This window comes from Mastomys coucha, unplaced genomic scaffold, assembly GCF_008632895.1.
Source record: "Mastomys coucha isolate ucsf_1 unplaced genomic scaffold, UCSF_Mcou_1 pScaffold22, whole genome shotgun sequence".
Classification (NCBI taxonomy): domain Eukaryota; kingdom Metazoa; phylum Chordata; class Mammalia; order Rodentia; family Muridae; genus Mastomys; species Mastomys coucha.
In genome coordinates, this window is record NW_022196905.1 from 123,997,462 (window position 1) to 124,015,877 (window position 18,416).

At 41.5% G+C, this 18,416-nt stretch overlaps 1 protein-coding gene across 4 annotated transcripts in view; it reads left to right on the forward strand.

Moving 5' to 3' along the window:
* The window catches only part of Rabgef1 (RAB guanine nucleotide exchange factor 1), a 41,542-nt gene that overhangs the window by 5,017 nt on the left and 18,109 nt on the right, over positions 1 to 18,416 (forward strand). For 3 of the 4 annotated variants that reach the window (XM_031338114.1, XM_031338117.1, XM_031338116.1), the window contains exons 2-3: positions 9,255 to 9,440; positions 12,524 to 12,690. In XM_031338114.1, the coding sequence (XP_031193974.1) occupies positions 9,262 to 9,440; positions 12,524 to 12,690 (346 nt within the window). In that variant the 5' untranslated portion in view covers positions 9,255 to 9,261. Of the gene's footprint in view, positions 1 to 9,228; positions 9,441 to 12,523; positions 12,691 to 18,416 lie in introns of those variants that run through there. The other variant, XM_031338113.1, reaches the window with a different exon arrangement.

Here is an 18,416-nt window from a genome sequence, read left to right on the forward strand (position 1 = left end):
TTTTTTTTGTTTCTTTGTTTTTTGTTTGTTTTTTGTTTTTTGTTATTTGTCTTAACCTATACTTTAGTAACCTAAAAAGTACTAATGGTTCTTTATGAAAATTGTGCTGATCTTGTTTATTTTTATTCTTTGTTAGTTTGAGGTAGGTCCTCACTTTCTTTCTTAAAGTGTAGTCTAAAGTTAATGCCTTTCTTGTGACCTTTTCATATATGTCTCATTGTACTTTGCTCATAATTTGGAGAATTTTTATATAGGCTATATTTATAATTTTCTATGCTTTCAAGTTAAAAGTATATAATGGCAGTATTGCATTTTTTTAGTTCCTCTATAATAGTGTATAGAATTTTCTAATTTTGGGCCTACTGTTTACTAAAGCAGTTTTTTTTCTTTAGGTGGCATTTTGGAGCACATTTAAAAGGTCTTTTAAAGATTGAGCTCAGAATGTTTCCTAGTGGATGAAACTCTATTTGTGCTATACTATAATTTTCCTAAGTAGAGCAGGCATACCTCTTCGTACCACATCTTGTTCCAGAAAGGAGTCTTAATGGCTTGTAAGGGCTTTCCTACCCTGCTGCTGGTGACACACAGGGAGATGAGTGGCTGAGTGATTCAGGGTAAATGGAGAGTGAAGAGGGATCAAGGACCAGCTTTGTACCAAGTGCTTGGCTGACGTCTGAAGTGTCCAGTCCAGAGCTACAAAGATAGCTTTGCTTGTTAGAAGCCAGTGGAGAAAGGAGTATAGTGGTTTTGTGGCCTTGAAGGGTAATCAGAAACTCCTCAGTTCAGTCCTTCAGTTTCCACAGGCCTTTTGGAAGGGTTGTGTGCTCTGTTGTGTGTTAGCTGAACTGCTCCTGGTCTCATGATCCAAGAGTTTCAGTCTTACAGTTCAGTCAAGGGCTTGTTTTAGAGAACTAAGATAAGCTCATACAGTCTCTTACCACTACCCTCAAGTACTTTTTTCGGCTTTTACTTTGATCTTATGCTGGAAAACGCCTTGAATAGATCTATTTTATGTTGTTGGACAGTCAGGACCATGTGCATTATCGTGTGTGTGTGTGTGTGTGTGTGTGTGTGTGTGTGTGTGTGTGTGTGATGGATGGCCAAAGTTGGCAGGAGCAGGAGATGGGCTGAGAGGATAACAAACGAGTGAGGATTCCTTTCTAGATGTAGGTTTTGAGATTCCAGCTTTAGTACAGAGAATTATTAGCTTGAAAAGTGTACACATAGGATTTATGTTTAAGGTGTGAACAGGTCCACTCATCTCAGGTTAGGAAGTCACTGTGTTTTACACACCGAAAGGTTACTTTCTCAGTAACAATAGTTAAGATTTCTAGAGTGCCATCAGGGTTGGTGTAGCCAGGAGACTGTTCTTATTTATCTTTAGTAAACAGTAGGTGGGACCATCCTTGTCTAGATCCAGTTGTGTGATGTTATAACTTCTTAATTGCATTTCCATCAAACTTTTGACGTTTTTTAAATGTACCCTGAAGAATGAGTTGGACCAGTGGCCAAAGCTTTGACTACAATAGGATAACGCAAATGAGAATTTAAAAACAGAAAGAATTGAAGGCAAAAGAGATAGATGGACTAGAATTCACCACAGATCTGGTGTGCAGTGCTCACAGTGCTTTCATCCCATGCACAGGCCCCTGCCCTCCATCTTCAGCAGTGCATTAAAGAGAAGAGGAAAACACCAAAGTTCTTTATAGTAAATAGACTGAGATGATATGCTCGCCTTCTATGTAGCAAATTATGTTTCAGTCTGTGAAAATTTGTTAGCTGTTGCCCTTGGAACCTAGCGTGGCAAGTGTGTGGAGTTTGTGGAGGGTTTCAGGTGCTGTCCAGCCATGGATGTCTCACTTTTAATAGTATTAGTGAGATTTGGATGGTAACATGCTTTCATGCCCAATGCCAACCACTGATCTTCTAGAATACTTTATTGTGTTATGACAGAGACAGTGTGAAGTAGCCAACTTAGCCATATATTTTTTATATGTTTTGTGGTCCTGGGGGGTCAAACACAGTACTTAGTACTTTTTAGGCAAGTGCTATACCTCTGCACTACACTCCCAGCCACCCTACCCCATACATATTTATTCCATTTTTTTCTAATTTTTAAAAAAATAAATTTATTATATGTATATGGGTGTGTTTGCCTATATGTATGTGCATGTAATGCCTGAGGAGGCCAGAAGATACTGAATCCTCTGGAGCTGGAGTCACAGGCAGATTTTTTTTTTTTTTTTTTTCAAGACAGGGTTTCTCTGTTTAGTCTGGCTGTCCTGGAACTCACTCTGTAGACCAGGATGGCCTCAAACTCAGAAATCTGCCTGCCTCTGCCTCCCAAGTGCGGGATTAAACTGCGCCACCACTGCCTGGTTACAGGTAGTTTTTAACCACCATGTAGGTGCTGGGAACAGAACCCAGGTAGGTCCTCTGCAAGATCAGCAAGTGCTCTTAACCACTAAATCATCTCTTCAGCTCCCTGTAATAAAATCTTTTTAAAACATTATTATTTTTACATGTCTCTGTATGCTTGTGAGTTCTAGAAATTGAACTTAAATCATCAGGCCTGTACTGCAAATGCCTTCATCTGCTAAGACATCTCACTAGCCTCTAATAACTTCTTATACATTCTTTGTTTTTTTGACAAAAGATTTTGCTAGCTAGTTTAAGATGCCCTTGAACTTGCAATCTTCTTCTTTAGCCTTTTGGGTTATATGCTTGTGTGGCTGGCTGGCTTGCTTGCTTGCTTCCTTCCTTCCTTCCTTTTTTCTTTCCTTCCTTCCTTCCTTCCTTCCTTCCTTCCTCCCTCCCTTCCTTCCTTCCATTCTCTTTCTTTCTTTTTGAGACAGTGTCTTATGTATCCCATCCACCTATTATGTAGATGAGGATAACCTTGAACTCCTGATCCTCCTGTCTTCACTTGGGTGTAAGTGTCGTAGGCACATGACACCATATAAAGTTTGTGGTGTTGTGGATGGAATCCTGGGTTTCCTCCATGCCAGGCAAACACTCAACTGTTGTCTCCCTTGCCCCAAGCTCTGATTTTTTATCTCTGTAAATTTCCTCAGTCCCCTCTATCTCTTTTGCTGAAGTCACCTCATCATACATCATTTTCCAGGATCTAGACCTTTAGTGAGGTACTTCCAAAGTTTCCGATTGCATTTATGATGGTGCTTTAAACCTTGATATCTCACACTGTTTCTAGCTTTTCAGTTCTTAGCAGGCCTCTGTCACACTCAGAAAAGGGCATTCCAGGCTGGAGAGATGGCTCAGCTCTTGTGAGCACTGGCTCATCTTCTTAGGACTTGGGTTCAATTCCCAGCATCCACATGGTGGTTTACAACTACCTGTAACTCTAGCTCTAGAAAGCCTATCTTCTTCTAGCTTCTGTGATGCATAAGTATACGTTTATTCCTATTGAATAAAATAAAAATAATTGAAAAAGAAAGGGCATCTTCTCCTGGGTCAGGAGAGATGAGTCGCTTCCCACTGGCAGTGCTTTCTTTATAGCTGTAGTTTCTAAGGTGGTTCCCATTGGCATTGCCCAGGGTTTGGATAAACTCAGATTCTCAGACCTCGTGACTCAGAAGTGTATGAGAATGTGTGAAATGGCTAGAGCAGAACTAAGTCAGAACTGGAGACAACCCTCCTGTGGTGAGATACTTTATGTATTACAAAGTGCTGCTACTCAGGTCTGTTGCTCTGGTACTTAGTCATTCATTTGAATGCTGGCTGATTCTCTGGAAGAGTCCTTAGAGAGGATGATAGTTGGCTTGGATTATTTTGAGCATGCTTAGATTAGAGCCCTAGGGAAGGGGATGTGGCTGGGCACAGCAGAGGATGGTGTTTGGCAGGCCTGAAGAATGTTGCTCCACCAGCTCAGTTCACTCCTGAATTGTGTCCCATGAGTTTGATTATTTTTTATGATCACTTGGACAGGGTAGTGTTTACATACTTTGTTTTGTAAGTAACAGTTAACATGGAAACTCAGTCAGTTGTCTGCATGAAATACTGCTTTTAGAAGGAATGTGTATCATGAGGGGAAGTTGGTAAAACTGGTATGCAGATTTGAAATGCCATGTCTTTGTGTAATGGTGCCCTGATAACATAAAAGAAGGCTAAAAGATAATTTAAGCCAGGTGGTGGTAGTGGTGCATGTCTTTAATCCCAGCTCTTGAGAGGCAGAGGCAGTTGGATCTCAGAGTTCAAGGCCAGCTTGGTCTACAGAGTGAGTTCCAAGACAGCCAGGGCTACACAAAGAAACCAACCAACCGACCAACCAAACAAAGGATAATTTAAAAAGAACACCTGGGAATCAAAGGGAAAATTTAGGGATACAGACACGGGAGCAGAAAATGTCAGTGGTTAAATTATTTGAAAAAAAAATGTACGCATGGTAACGAATATCAGTAAAAATTGTTAATCAGGTGCCGAAGAAATGGCTCAGTAGTTAAGAGCATGTACTGCTGTTACAGAGAACATTTAGCACCCATGTTAGGGACATAAAACTACCTGTAGCTTTTCTAACACTGCTTCTGAGGCTGTGGGAAGTCAGTTCCCTTGTCCGGTGAGTGGGATGACAGGCAGGCAGGCACTGCCTTTTCAAATGTCAAGTGCATGTGCTAGGACTTTCCCCTTGTGTTTCCAGGAGGCTGCTTAAGTTTGCAAAGAACCTACCCATGTCCTTGTCGTGCACAGCTGCCAGCCAATCTCAGGCTTCTTGTTAATATTATCTCTCAGTATACTAAAATATCTCATTGTCACATGTAAATGTTATTTTCCACTCTTCTTTTTGCCTACCTATTTTGGTCACAGGTGAGGCGTTTTAAAACTAGATGGACGTTTAAATTTGTGTATTCAAATTTCACTTCCTTCTTGATTTTCCTGTAGCTTCTAGGTATAGAAGTTTCATAAATATCTAATGTGAGTTCTGTCATCCTTCTGTCTCTCTTGAAAGTGTTTAAGTTATACCAGGTGTGGTGTGGACACCTGTCGTCCTATCATGTGGGAGACTGAGTTAGGACTGCAGGCCAGCTTGGGTTACATAGTGTGACAAATTGAAAACTGACCTCTTATTTAAAAAGAAAAGAAAAGCTGGTTGTGGTGGCGCACACATTTGTCCCAGCAGAGTCAGGGTATCCCTCTGAGTTCACTAATTATGTGTATATATGTTTGTCTATGCACATGAGTGCAGGTGCCCTTGGAGTGGAGTAGAGAGCATCAGATCCCCTGGGACTGGGGTTACAGGTGGTTATGAGCTTCTGTGTGGGTGCTGGGAATCAAACCAGGTTCTCTGCAAGAGCAGCCACTAAGTCATCTCTTCATCCTCTTAACTGGTTTTCCAAGTTATGAGAATGTCAGATCGCTGACTGGTTATTCACAACTGTTTACTTAAAAGATTCCTTTCTCTTCCTGCCCTTAATATTATGTGTTATAGTATATTAGGATTCATTTGGTGATTTTGTATTTTTTAGTGATTTGTCTAAGTTCAGTCTGTTTAACTAGTATACAGGAAAAAAATTCAGAAAATCAATTTAGAAAACTAAGCTGTCCTATGTATTGTTGCTGGTGAAATATATGGAATCATTTTGCTGAGTTCCAAAAAGTCTTGAGAATTCTGTCATCTGTAGTAAATGTACAGATTTTGGAACCTATGTGTCATTTTACTAATGTTTTATGTGTATTTTATTCAGTGACATTGTATGTCTTACTAAGTACAGCTTACCATTAAAGCTTTCTTTATATTTTTGTCCTTTGTAGTTCAGGCTGATCTTGAACATGGAATCTTCCTGCCTTAGCTTCTCAAGTTCTAGGAGTATCTGTGAGCATTGCTTTTCTATCAGTATCTTTACATTGGCCACATAATTTTCCAATTAGAATATTTCCTAGATGTTTTTATATATTGACAGTACTGTGAGATACTTTATACCTCATTACACATCTTATTATCAAAGTAGTTGTTAAGAGTTCCATAGATTTCATGTATGTAGGGCTTGTTTCTTTTTTTTTAAAACTTTTATTGCATGATTTCAATTTATCTGAATTTGTTAACATTTAAGAACATATTTCAAGTAAATAGAATTAAATCACATTCTTGTTTCCTTTTTGTATCCCCACTCCTCCCAGAGACCCCACTTCAATACTTAACAATATCTTTTTTTGTCATATTCTTTAAACTTTATAAAACATTATAACAACAAAAATGAGTATTATAAAAGTTGTTTGATATAAAACAACAATCAATTTAACAGTCTTGTTGTTTGAGTAATTTAGGCAAGTGCTCTATCAGTGAGCTGAACCCCCAGCCCTATCTGATGGCTTCTCCTTGTATTGCTTTAATGGCTGGAGGTGTGGATGACTTCCTGTGTACTGCTTGCTGGAAATGTTAAGGACAGGGAAGGACTACAACTTTTGCTCTGCTTATAAGTAACAAGTGAGCGTGCCAAAGTTGATGGATATAGGCAGAAGACTTGAGACTCCTGTATCAGGAACAAGGATATCAGCAGAATAGGCTCTATGTCACAGTGAATGCATTTGCCTCACAAGTCCCATGCAGGCAGAGCTAAGGAGTCTGAGATTAAGGAACACAGATTTTATGACCTTAGTCTGTTGACTGTTACAGGGAGGGACATGGTGTACTCATTTGACTGCACGGTAAACAGACTCGCCCACTGTTCTGGGAAAAAGCACTTTTCTCTCTTTTCTTTTTTCATTTTATTTCCTTTATGTGTATATTTGTGAATGTATCTCATATCATATGTAGAGGTCAGAAGGCAACTTGCTGGAGTCTGTTCTCTCCTTGCACCACTCCATACCCTGGGATTGAAGTCAGCTTGTCAGGCTGGCAGCAGGCTCCTTTATCTGCTGAGTCATCTTGCCAGCCCCAGCCCATTCAGGGCCACAGAATGTAGCTCTGAATGGCATAGAACTCGCTATATAGACCAGTCTGACCTGCTTCTGCCTCCCAAGTGCTGGAAGTAAAGGTGTGTGCTAGCATATCTGGCAAATATATTTTTAAAAAATAAGGTGGATAGCAATTGAAGAAAGCAGTCCATCCGACTTCAACCTCTGGCTTCCACACACATGCACACACATATGTACCTATTTACACACTCATATAAACACATACATGTATCACACATACATAAAATAGATAAAATTCTCACCCTACCAGTGGATCTATATATGTGCCAAAGAATGCACTGAGACTTCAGACCCTCAGATGTTCTCTGGGGCCACTTCATGTTGCCTCTTTGTTCTACCCCCTCAAAACCAATGCCCCACTGACCAGAGAGGTTTGAGCACACTGGCTGAATATTAAGATATGCAGACACAAGGTAAACCTTAGAAGGAAGTCAGACATGACACAAAGCCAAAAGCAAACCTCAGCTATGAGTGGGTGGGTGCAGAGAAAAAACCTGAAGCTTTGAGCTCACATTTTGGCTAGCCCAAACTGGCTAGCAAGTTCCAGGGATCTCCCTGTCTCCATGCCCCAGCACTAAAGTTACAGGTATATATTGCCATTCCCAGCTTTTAGGTGATGCTGGGGATTGAAAGGAGGTCCTTATGTTTGTGCAACAGTTTCTGTATCTACTGAGCTATTTCCCCAGGACCAGTTTAGTCAGTCTTTACAGTTGTTTTGGATAGTGTCTTCATTGTGCTACAGTAATCTTCCATCATTGTAACAAAACACATGAACTAAGAACTTTTTTTATAAGAAATAAAGGTAGGTGTCATGACTGACAGCAAAACGATCCTCGAAGAGGTGGGAATGTAAACTTGTTCAGCCTTAGTCATTCAGGCTGGATCAAACTTCGGGAGTCTGATACTTGGTGGTTTTATTGCCTTGCATACTTAAACATAATACAATTTGGAAAAACGTTTCCTGGTGTAATACAATCCCTGGTATACAAGGAGGCATAATTATAATGAAACTCATATAAAAGTACGTGTCATTTCTTTCAAGAAGATAGATGGTTCTAGAGGTGGCTGCCTGTATTAGCTAGGACTTAGGGGTGATCTGGCACGGCCTCCATCACACATTTAGCATAGTGGTTATTTGGGCTATTAGCCACCTCTGGTCCTGGTTGTCGGAGCTTGTTATGGCCTGGTCCTACAGAAAATACAGATTGCCAGACTATTCACCCTCAATTCCCAGCCTTCTGAATGGAAAAAAAGGCTATATATAATGGATAGGTGTTCCTATAAACCAGTAAGCGTGTACTTATGTTTAAGGTGGCTTCCTCAGCCCTGTGAAATGATGTCTCATTATGATTTTGATTTATTCCAATTCTTTCATGTGTTTTCTGACTATTAAATATTTCTAGATAAGGTTTCACTCTATAAGCTAGGTGGGCCTTGAACTTGCAGTCTTCCTGCCTCAGACTGATGGAATTACAGGCATATGCCAACATTCTTGGTCTTTATTGGTCATGTTTGTTCGTTTTTTTGAGAAGTATTTCTAGGTGACCTAGAACTCAAAGAGATGTACCTGTTTCTGTCTTCTGAGGATAGGATTAAAGGCATGTACCGCCACACCCACCTTGTTAGCTATTATAAAAAGTATATTTTATTAATCTTGTTTGTATATTTATATGCCATTGCACACATGAGGCCAGTGAATAACATTTGGGAAATTGTTTTTCCATCTACTATGTAGGTTCCAGGGTTCAAACTCGGCTTATCAACCTTGGTGACAGAAATCTTTAGCTACCAAACCATCTCAGCTCTACCTGCTTTCTGATGTGTTTTTTGAGACAAGGCCTTACTGTCTTGTCTGTTGGACACTTTTGTCAGTGTTCTTTAGATATTTTGGATCTAACCTTTTCTGTAGAGGTTGGAAATGTCTTTTTTCATTCTGTAGGCGGCCTCTTGGTTGATTGCTTTGTTATGCAGAAGTTTGCTGTTGTACCATTTGTCTGTTTTTGTTGCTTCTATTACCTGTGCTTTTGGTGTATTGAAGAAGTCCTTGCCAGTGTTAGGAAGCTCTTCTTCTAGGAGTTTAAAGCTTTATGCTTAGGTCTTTAATCCAGTATTAGTCTTAAGGTGCTCTGTGTATTTTGGGCCTCATAGGAAGTCTTTTCTTACTATGACTCTACTTGAAGTGCTTAACTTCTTCTCTCCTTCTGTTCTTTCTCCCCTGTGGCTTGAAGATCTCTGACTCATTTGTATTTTGCTTCATAAGTGTTGTATTTTAATAGTATGGAAGTAAATTAATTTTCAATGCTTTCTCACTCCTTGGTTATCAGGAAGAAGATGAGCCTGAAGTCCGAACGCAGGGGAATTCATGTGGATCAATCTGAGCTCCTGTGCAAGAAAGGATGTGGTTACTACGGCAACCCTGCCTGGCAGGGTTTCTGCTCCAAGTGCTGGAGGGAGGAGTACCACAAGGCCCGGCAGAGGCAGATCCAAGAGGACTGGGAACTGGCAGAACGGTAAATGACCTCACAGGCTTTGTGGAGGTGGGGTATGGTCACCAAGTCACAACCGGGTACATAGCCTGCCATGCCCAGGCATGCTTATCTAGAATCCTAGTCATCCTATAGAGCTGCCGTGAATGTCACCACTGTAGAACCTTCTCAGACCTCTCTGGTGGAGTTTTCTGTCCTGTGTTCTAAAAACACTTGGTTTCCACTCTGCTCTAGGAATTGTCTTCTTGGATAGTGATATTCGTGTAGCTCTCAAATAGGGAAAAGAGCTACACCCCCCTCATAACCACCCCTAATTTTCAGTGCTGATGATTGAACCCAGACATGCTGGGTGTGAATTCTGCCTCTGAACTGCATCCATCCCAGCAAGTCCATTTCTTCCTTTGTTTATGAAAGATTTTTTAAAAAAGATTTACTATTTTATGCATATGAATGTTTGGCCTGAATTATGTATGTATGTATCTGTGTGTGTATGTATGTAATGTATGTATGTATGTTTGTATTTTTGTAATATGTGTGCCTAGTACCTGTGGGAATCAGAAAAGGTCATTGGATCTCCTAGAAATAGAGTTGAGTGACCTTGTGGTGTCCTGGGAATTGAACCTTAGTTCTCTGCAGAGCAAGTGCTCTAAACTGAGCAATCTCTTCAGCAGCATCAAAAGATTTATTTGTTTGTGTATATGTCCCGTGTGTGGGGACCTAGCAGAGGCTAGAAGTGGGAATCAGATTCCCTGGAGCTGGGGTTACAGGTGAATTTGGATCTTTTTATATGGGCTTTGGGAACTAAGCTCTGCTCTCTGACTGTCTCTCCAGCCTGGTCTGTGTGTGTGTGTGTGTGTGTGTGTGTGTGTACATACATACATACATGTGTGTGTGTGTGTGTATGTGTGTATAATGAATTGAACTTGGGTCCTTGTTGCAGGATATTTGATCACACTGAATCCGAAGAAGATTGTGTTATTTACTGAAAATAACTGTTTCTAGTTAAAAAATAACTGTTTCTAGTTAAGGTGTGGGCTCAGCCTTTAGCAACACCTTTAATCCCTCTGTAATACAGACACACCCTTAGTATACACCTTTAATCCCAAACAATGAAGGTAAAGTTAGTTTACAGAAGGAAGTCCCCATGTTTGAAAGTGATATCTAATTGAGTGGCAGACAAAGTGATGAATCAGAGAAAGATTTGACAGAATAGACAGATATGCCCAATTCTCACGAGACAGCGAAGAGGAGGAAGCTACTTAAGGGAGAAAGAGACAGTACAGGAAGAGGAGAGTGCAGTACAGGAATACTGTAGTAGAGTTCATGGAGAACAGTGCAGCAGAGTTGAGAGGGAGAGTCGAGCAGCCCAGAGAGGAAGAAGGAGAGAGACAGTATTACTGGGACAATTGAACACAGACCGGTTGGGGGTTGGTGCAGGCCAGATTGAATCAGTCAGCTTGGAGAGGAGTTTGAGCCTGAACAGCTAAGTTGAACCAGACAGAGTTCAGAAAGAACTAGAAAAAGGTGAGCTTTTTCAAAAGCGAGCCATTTCAAAAAGCTGAAAACATTCTAGGCCTAGCTAAGATTATACAGAGGCTAGAAGCTTCCAGGACTAGGCCTAGGTTATCAGTAACCTCCCAGACAACAATTATAACAGGCAAATAAAAGTTACTTTTAAGGGCTGGAGAGATGGCTCAGTAGTTAAGAGCACTGACTGCTCTTCTGAAGGTCCTGAGTTCAATTCCCAGCAACCACATGGTGGCTCACAACCATCTGTCATGAGATCTGACGCCCTCTTCTGGGGTGTCTGAAGACAGCTACAGTGTACTTACATATAAATAAATAAATAAATATTTAAATAAATATTGGCTGGTGGTGGTAGCACATGCCTTTAATCCCAGCACTTGGGAGGCAGAGGCAGGATTTCTGAGTTCGAGGCCAGCCTGGTCTACAGAGTGAGTTCCAGGGCAGCCAAGGCTATACAAAGAAACCTTGTCTTGAACCCCATGCCCCCCCCCCCCAAAAGTTACTTTTACGGGTCCTCTGCAAAACAGAATGTGCTCTTAACTGCTGAGCCATCTCTCCAGCCCCATAACATACACATGTTCATATATTACATAATGTTTATATTTTAAAAATTATCTAGTTTTGTGAGAGGAGTTGTATGGAGGCCAGAGGTTTTTTCCTTCTGTCAGATGTGTTTTGGGACTTGAATTTAGGTCATCAGGCTTGGTGGCAAGTGCCTTTATCTTACCTACTGAGCCACCTTGCTGGCCCTGTAATGATATTTTGAGGCAGCATCTTTCTCTGTATCCCAGGCTGACCTCAAATTCACTTTGTCATCAAGGGTGCCTTGGACTTTGGATAAAGACTTATTTGTATGTGTATGATGCCAGCATGTATGTAAGTGCACCACACATGTTCAGTATCTGAGGAGAGCAGTAGAGGGTGTCAGATTTCTAGAGCTGGAGTTACAGGAGGTTGTGAGCTGCCATGTGTGTGCTGGGAACCAAACCAGGTCCTTTACCGGTATAGCAAGTACTTTTGAGCCCTGAGCCATCTATCTAGTTCTTACATTGATTCATGGTATGTATGAGTGTGCAAACGCCACAGCCCTTGTATGGAGGGCAGAGGACAACGTCAGTGGTGACTTCTCTTCTTCTAACTCAGGAGGGCAGGCTGGTGACAAGTGCCTTTACACACTAAGCCATCCCACCGGCACTCATCAGCCCTTTTTCTTAATATGGTAATTTGATACAGGGTCTTAGTCTGTAACCCAGGTTGCCCTCAAACTTAGTGATATTTCTTCCTGGGCCTGCCAAATGCTGAGACTATAGGTGTAAAACATGTTTGTTTGGTTATTTTTTTTTATTTTCTGTTTTGTTTTGTTTTGGGGGGTACTGGGGATTAAAGCTATATATAGAAATCTTCACCAGGTTTAGAATGTCATCTTATAATAGCTATGTACCTGAGACCTCAGACCCACTTGGTATATTTAGTTTCTGTTTATAAAGTCAGATCTTTCTCAGTAATTTGAACAAGATCTTTTAGGCCCCAGGAAAATGGAGAGAGTCCAGATCATTCACAGTCCTCCCCCTGAATTTCAGACTTCAGCGGGAGGAGGAGGAGGCCTTCGCTAGCAGCCAGAGCAGCCAAGGAGCCCAGTCCCTCACCTTCTCCAAGTTTGAAGAGAAGAAAACCAATGAGAAAACTCGCAAGGTCACCACCGTGAAGAAGTTCTTCAGCGCCTCTTCCAGGGCTGGATCCAAGAAGGGTAATTTTCTCTTTTCTTCTTCCTTGTCTGAGTAAGCTGCAGACTAGATCCGAATGCAGGTGGACTTAGCCTTTCATTTCTGTGAGCCCAAGAGAGTTCTAGTCCAGATTTAACATGGATGTCAAGTTTGATGGCCAGGCAATATGTGAAATAATATTCTCTTTGATTTGAAGACACTGTTTCCCTGTTTTTTAAAGAAGCTTTTTATTCCACAGGAGAACTAGAGAGAATTGAAATGTGTAGTTCTGTTAGTAAAGCTCTCCATTCTTATTCAAACTGCTTATCACTGGCTACTTAATGGTTTTGTTTTGTATTTTTCATGTCTTTATTTTTTCTGATCCTTGTTTGTTTACCTTGTATAATACCCATTCTGTCAGCTTAGAGAGTGGCTGTTTCTAGACTGAGAGAAGAAAACCAATGAGAAAGTCAACTGGAGACTTTCTCTAAAGCTTATTTCCTATGCACTTAGGAAACAGACAGGAAGAGGCTCATTTGTGGCTCTTGAGTAACTCATATTCAGTATTTTCTTGTGGATGGATTTATGTTTGTTTACCTAATTTAAGAATGCTATTTGTGCAGGTGTTTTGTTTCCTTCTATGTCTTTGCATTTCTGTGTGCCTAGTGCCCTCAGAGGTCAGAAATGGGTGTTAGATGCCTTGGAACTGAAGTTACAGATAGTTGTGAGGTGCCATATGGGTTCTGGGAATTGAACTTAGGTCCTCTGGAAGAGCAGTCAGTGCTCTTAACCCCTGAGCCATCTTTCCAGCCTCCCCCTTGTTTTTTGAAGCAGAGTTTCTTAGACCTCCCTGAGCCAACTAGCCTGGCTGGCTGTTGAATCCCAGGATCTTCTTCCTCTGACCCCCTAAGTTTGGGATTATAGGCTTCTGCCACTATGCCCAGCTTTTGTGTGAATTCTGAGAACTGAACTGAGCACTTGTGCTTTATTGGCTGAGCATTTCCTAGCTCCTTTATATACTTTTTCTTATTAAAAATGTTTTTAGCTCCTGCCCCTCTCCTACCCTCTTGCTCTTACTCTTTCCTCTCGCCCTCCTGCTCCCCTTCCTTCCCCCTCTCCACGTGGCCATGGCTGCCCTCCACTTCTCTACTCTTCTCCCTTTCTCCACCTTTCTACAATAAATGCCTTAAAACCATGAAAAAGAATGTGTTTATGGCCAGGCAGTGGTGGCGCATGCCTTTAATCCCAGCACTTGGGAGGCAGAGGCAGGCGAATTTCTGAGTTCGAGGCCAGCCTGGTCTACAGAGTGAGTTCCAGGACAGTCAGGGCTACACAGAGAAACCCTGTCTTGAAAAACCAAAAATGTTTTTAGGGAGGCTGGAGAGATGGCTCAGCAGTTAGGAACACTGACTGCTTTTCCAGAGGTCCTGAGTTCAATTCCCAGCAACCATATGGTGGCTCACAACCATCTGTAATGGGATCCAATGAGCTCTTCTGGTGTATCTAGAGAGTGACCGTGTACTCACATACATTAAATCTTTTCAAAAAATGTTTTTAGGCTGGGCAGTGGTGGTGCATATCTTCAGTCCTAGCACTCAGGAGACAGAGGCAGGTGGATCTCTGAATTCAAGGACAGCCTGGCTACACAGGAAAGTCCTGTCTCGAAAAAAACCCAAAATTTTAAGAAAGCTGTGTATCTATCTTATGTGTGTGCAAGTGCTTGAAGAGAAAAGAGGAGTGGGATCCATGGAGCTAGAGATACAGGTAGTTGTGAGTTGTCTGATGTGGGTGCTGGGAATTGAACTCAGGTCCTCTGGAAGAGCAATAAATGCTTTTAACCACCGAGGCTCTCTTCAGCCTTCATCTGCTTCTTAAAATGATACTTAAGGGCTGGACAGATAGCTTAGAAGTTAGGGCCCTTGTTTTTCTGTGGAGGACTCAAATTCTGTCAAGCAGCTGCCTGTAACTGCAGCTCTAGGGATCCAGTGCTGTTTTCCTTTGTAGGCACCTATTCTCTCTTCTCTCTGTCTCTCTCTTTCTCTCTCTGTCTCTCTCTCTCTGTCTCTCTCTCTCTGCCTGTCTCTCTCTCTCTTTTTCTCTCTCCCTCTCTCTCTTTCTCTCTCTCTCTCACACACACACACACACACATACAATTACAAATAATAACAATACAATTTAAGATGTTTAAAATGCTGTATTGAGAAGTCATTACAGGTGTAGTGATTCAGGCCCAGCTGTTAGGAGTGCTGGCTGCTCATATAGAGGACCCAGATTTGATTCCCAGCACCCATGCAGCAGCTCCAGTTCCAGGGGATCCAGTGCTCTCTCCTGATCTCCCTGGTCACTGGGCATAGAAATGGCATACAGACATTTATGCAGGCAAGACAACCATATATATAAAATTAAGACAAATATAATCAAAGGCTCAGTTGTTCTGTCAGTGAGCTTGTTGAAGAGGGTCAGAGTGAGGCTGGGAAGACATTGGTTGGGTCTCAGTCTCACAGCCCTGATGCTGGTGCTCAGGACTTAGGCCAGTAAGTCTGAAATGGTGAGACAGACTGAGAGAAAGCATTGATGCTGGCAGGGATCTGCTTTTCTAGAGCCCCACCCTCTTTCTAGAGTGATGTGTGTGTGTGTGTATGTATGTATGTATGTATGTATGTATGTATGTATTATTTTTTTCTGCATATCCAGCCCTTTTTTTGCCTAAAGGTGCAAGTTCTTGAAGCCTATCTGGCCAGTGAAGTGCTGTTGTCTGGGATATCTTGGTATAACTCTGGTGATTCACATGGAGCTGAGGCCCATATTCACTCGCCTTGTTCTTTCTTGAAGATATTTTGGGGTAGGGGAAAGAATACAATCAAAATATAATTGTATGAAAACAAAACGGTTTTTAAAATTGAGAAGTTTGGCTTTGTGCCAGCACAGTGCCCCAGTTGATAAAGGTACTTCCTTCCAAGCATGATGACTGGAGTTTGAATGGTCCCAGCACCCAGGTAATAGAGGGAAGAAACTGAATCCCCAAAATGTCTTCTGACCTCCATATGTGCACTTCAATAGATGCCCAAACATAGTTGCACACATGTACATTTACACACCAACCAAATAGCTAAGTAAATGTTAACTTAAACATTAACAAAGATGCTTCACCTTGTCTTCAGTTCTGAGTATTGGAAGGTCATTCTGTTAATACCTAGGAATTCTGTAGCTTTTATAGCAATGCCAATACGAATCTCCAGATGTTGGCAAGTGTTGATTAACATTCTAGGAACGTGTCGCCAATAGGGAGTTCTGCCATTCCCTTTGGCTTGTATCATTTACCCACCTGCCTAGTAGTGGGGACTAAACCCAGGTTCTCCTGAGCGCTAGGCAATGGCTCTCTTAGCACCAGATGTGTTCTCAGTCCTTGAGTTCTCCAGTCAGGGTCAGACTTAGAGCCTCAAGCTGGCCTTGAACTCGCTATATAGCTCCCATCAAATTTGGAATCTCCCTGCCCTCATTTCTTGCTGGGATAGGAGGCATACATCCCTACACCTGCTGCTGTGTTTGTATGTAAAAGCTTCTGAGGGTGAGGAGCTCAGAGTATTTAAAAGATCCTTCATTTCTAAGAGATGACATTGTTAGTTGTTAGTTTACAGGTGACTTTCAAAAATTTGCCAGATGAACTTCCCACTTCTGCCTGGTTGCCTGTTTGGCCCTTAATGAACACACTCAGCTGATACCCAGTGCAGGTTCAGCTTAATGTCTAGACTGGCGGTCAGCTTTGTTTTCTGTGACTTTATTTTACTTTCGTAATATGTAGAACCTTTCTTTGCCCTTGTTAGTTTATTTATATTAGCAGCACAAAAGAAAGCTCTTGAGCCCAGGGAGCTTGGTTGCAAACAAAGCATGGCCGCCTAAGGGATTTGAAGAATTTGTGTGTGTGTGGGGGGGGGTGTGTGTGAGTGGGTCTGTATGTATATTTGTGTGAGAGTGGGTATCTTATTTGATTATTCTCCACCTTATTATTTGAGACAGATTTTCTCAGTGAACCTGGGGTCACTAATTTGGATAGGCTGATTGCCAGGGAGCTCCAGTGTCTGCCACCCTAGTGCTGTATTACAGACGTATGACAACCCACTTGGCTTTTTCAGTGGGTGCTGGGAATCAAATTCAGGCCCCCATGCTTATGCTGCAAATAATTGACACTCTACACCTCCTCATGTTGTCTTTATTCTTCATAACCATTTAGATTACAAAGGTTTATTCTCTTCATATGTCAAAGAGGAAATCTGATATAATATTTGGTCTGTCAGACAGACCAAATATTAGTTGATTAGTTGATACTCATTGACTTTTAAGTGATTGACTGAGGTCAGATCTTACTGTATTCCCATGCTGGCTTCAATCTCCTGGGCTTAAGTGAGTTGTTGTTTTGCATCCTCCTCTTTGGCTTTTTTATTGTTGTTATTATTATTACTATTATTTATGTGTATGAGTGTGTGCCATCTCCACAGAGGCCAGAAGAGGGCATTGGGTCCATTGGAGCTGGAGTTACGGATGGCTGGGAACCATTCAACATGAATGGAAGAGGAGTGTGTGCTCTTAGTCAGTAGCTATCTTTGAGCCCCTCCTGGGGATTTAAGTAGAAGGAAACAGATGCTGCAGTAATAAAAAGATGGTCCAGGGTAGTTATAAAGAACTGGCCTAGGTTTTAGATTCAAATCTGTTTTCAAATCCCAGCTTTTTTTTTTTTTTTTTTTTTTTTTTTTTTTTAACTAACGTGTCTTTGCACAGGTAAGTGACCTAAGTTTTCTAAGATTCATATTTAAGGTGGTAATACCACCCAGCTCATGAAACTGTTAAGTTAATGAGTGATTTAATCCACACAGAGCCTGTGCTCCTTGAATGATAGCTGAAATACTGCTCTCCTTGTGGTTCAAGCTCACAGGGCTTCAGAGCTCTTTAAACCTTTGAGCTGGGTGGTGAACAGCTTGAAAACCCTGTTTGACTGGATGGACTTAAGTTATAAAATGTTTTTATTTGAGAAACACAAGATAAGTATAAGCTGATGTGCAAGCTCTGGTTGTTTGGCCCCTGGCAAACATTACAGGTGTAATGTGGGTAGGTTGTTCTCTTCTGTCTCCTTCTTGGAGACCAACCCTGTCTTCTAGCACTGAGCTCTACTCCAGCTCCCTTTGCTTACATTTTAAAAGGGGATTTGAGGTAGACTACATTTTTAAGATAAGATCTCACTTTGTAGCCCAAGATATCCTTGAACTTCTACTTTAGCCTTGAGATATAGGTATGAACCAGTATGCTCAGCTCAGGACTTTTCTATTTGTTTGTTGATGTGTGCAAGTGAAACCATGACGGAGTTTGGCTCCGAAGCTTTCAGAGTCCACATAGTCTAAGGGCTTGGCATTCTCTGAAGGATCTGCTTGGTGCTCTGCCATAAGGGAGTAAGGAAGGCTCAGCAGCCAGACACGCTGATGAGTTTAGTTCTGTCCTTAACCTTAGGCCACTGAAGGTCATTGAGGTTTCTAACCACCTTCAAGCCTCAGTTGCTTCATTCGTCAGTTTTGTCTTGTGGAATGTATGCTCTGCTTCTGTTGTGGAGCAGTCTAAGCACTTCAGTTGAGTCATATTGATCCATGGTATTGCTCAAATATTGTGATTTTTTAAAAAAGTATTTTATTACAAACACAGAGGAAGAGAGAGAGTTAATGAATGAATGTATATGTGTGGGGAAGCCATGGTGGGCATGTGAGGGTTAGAAGACAGTGTTGTC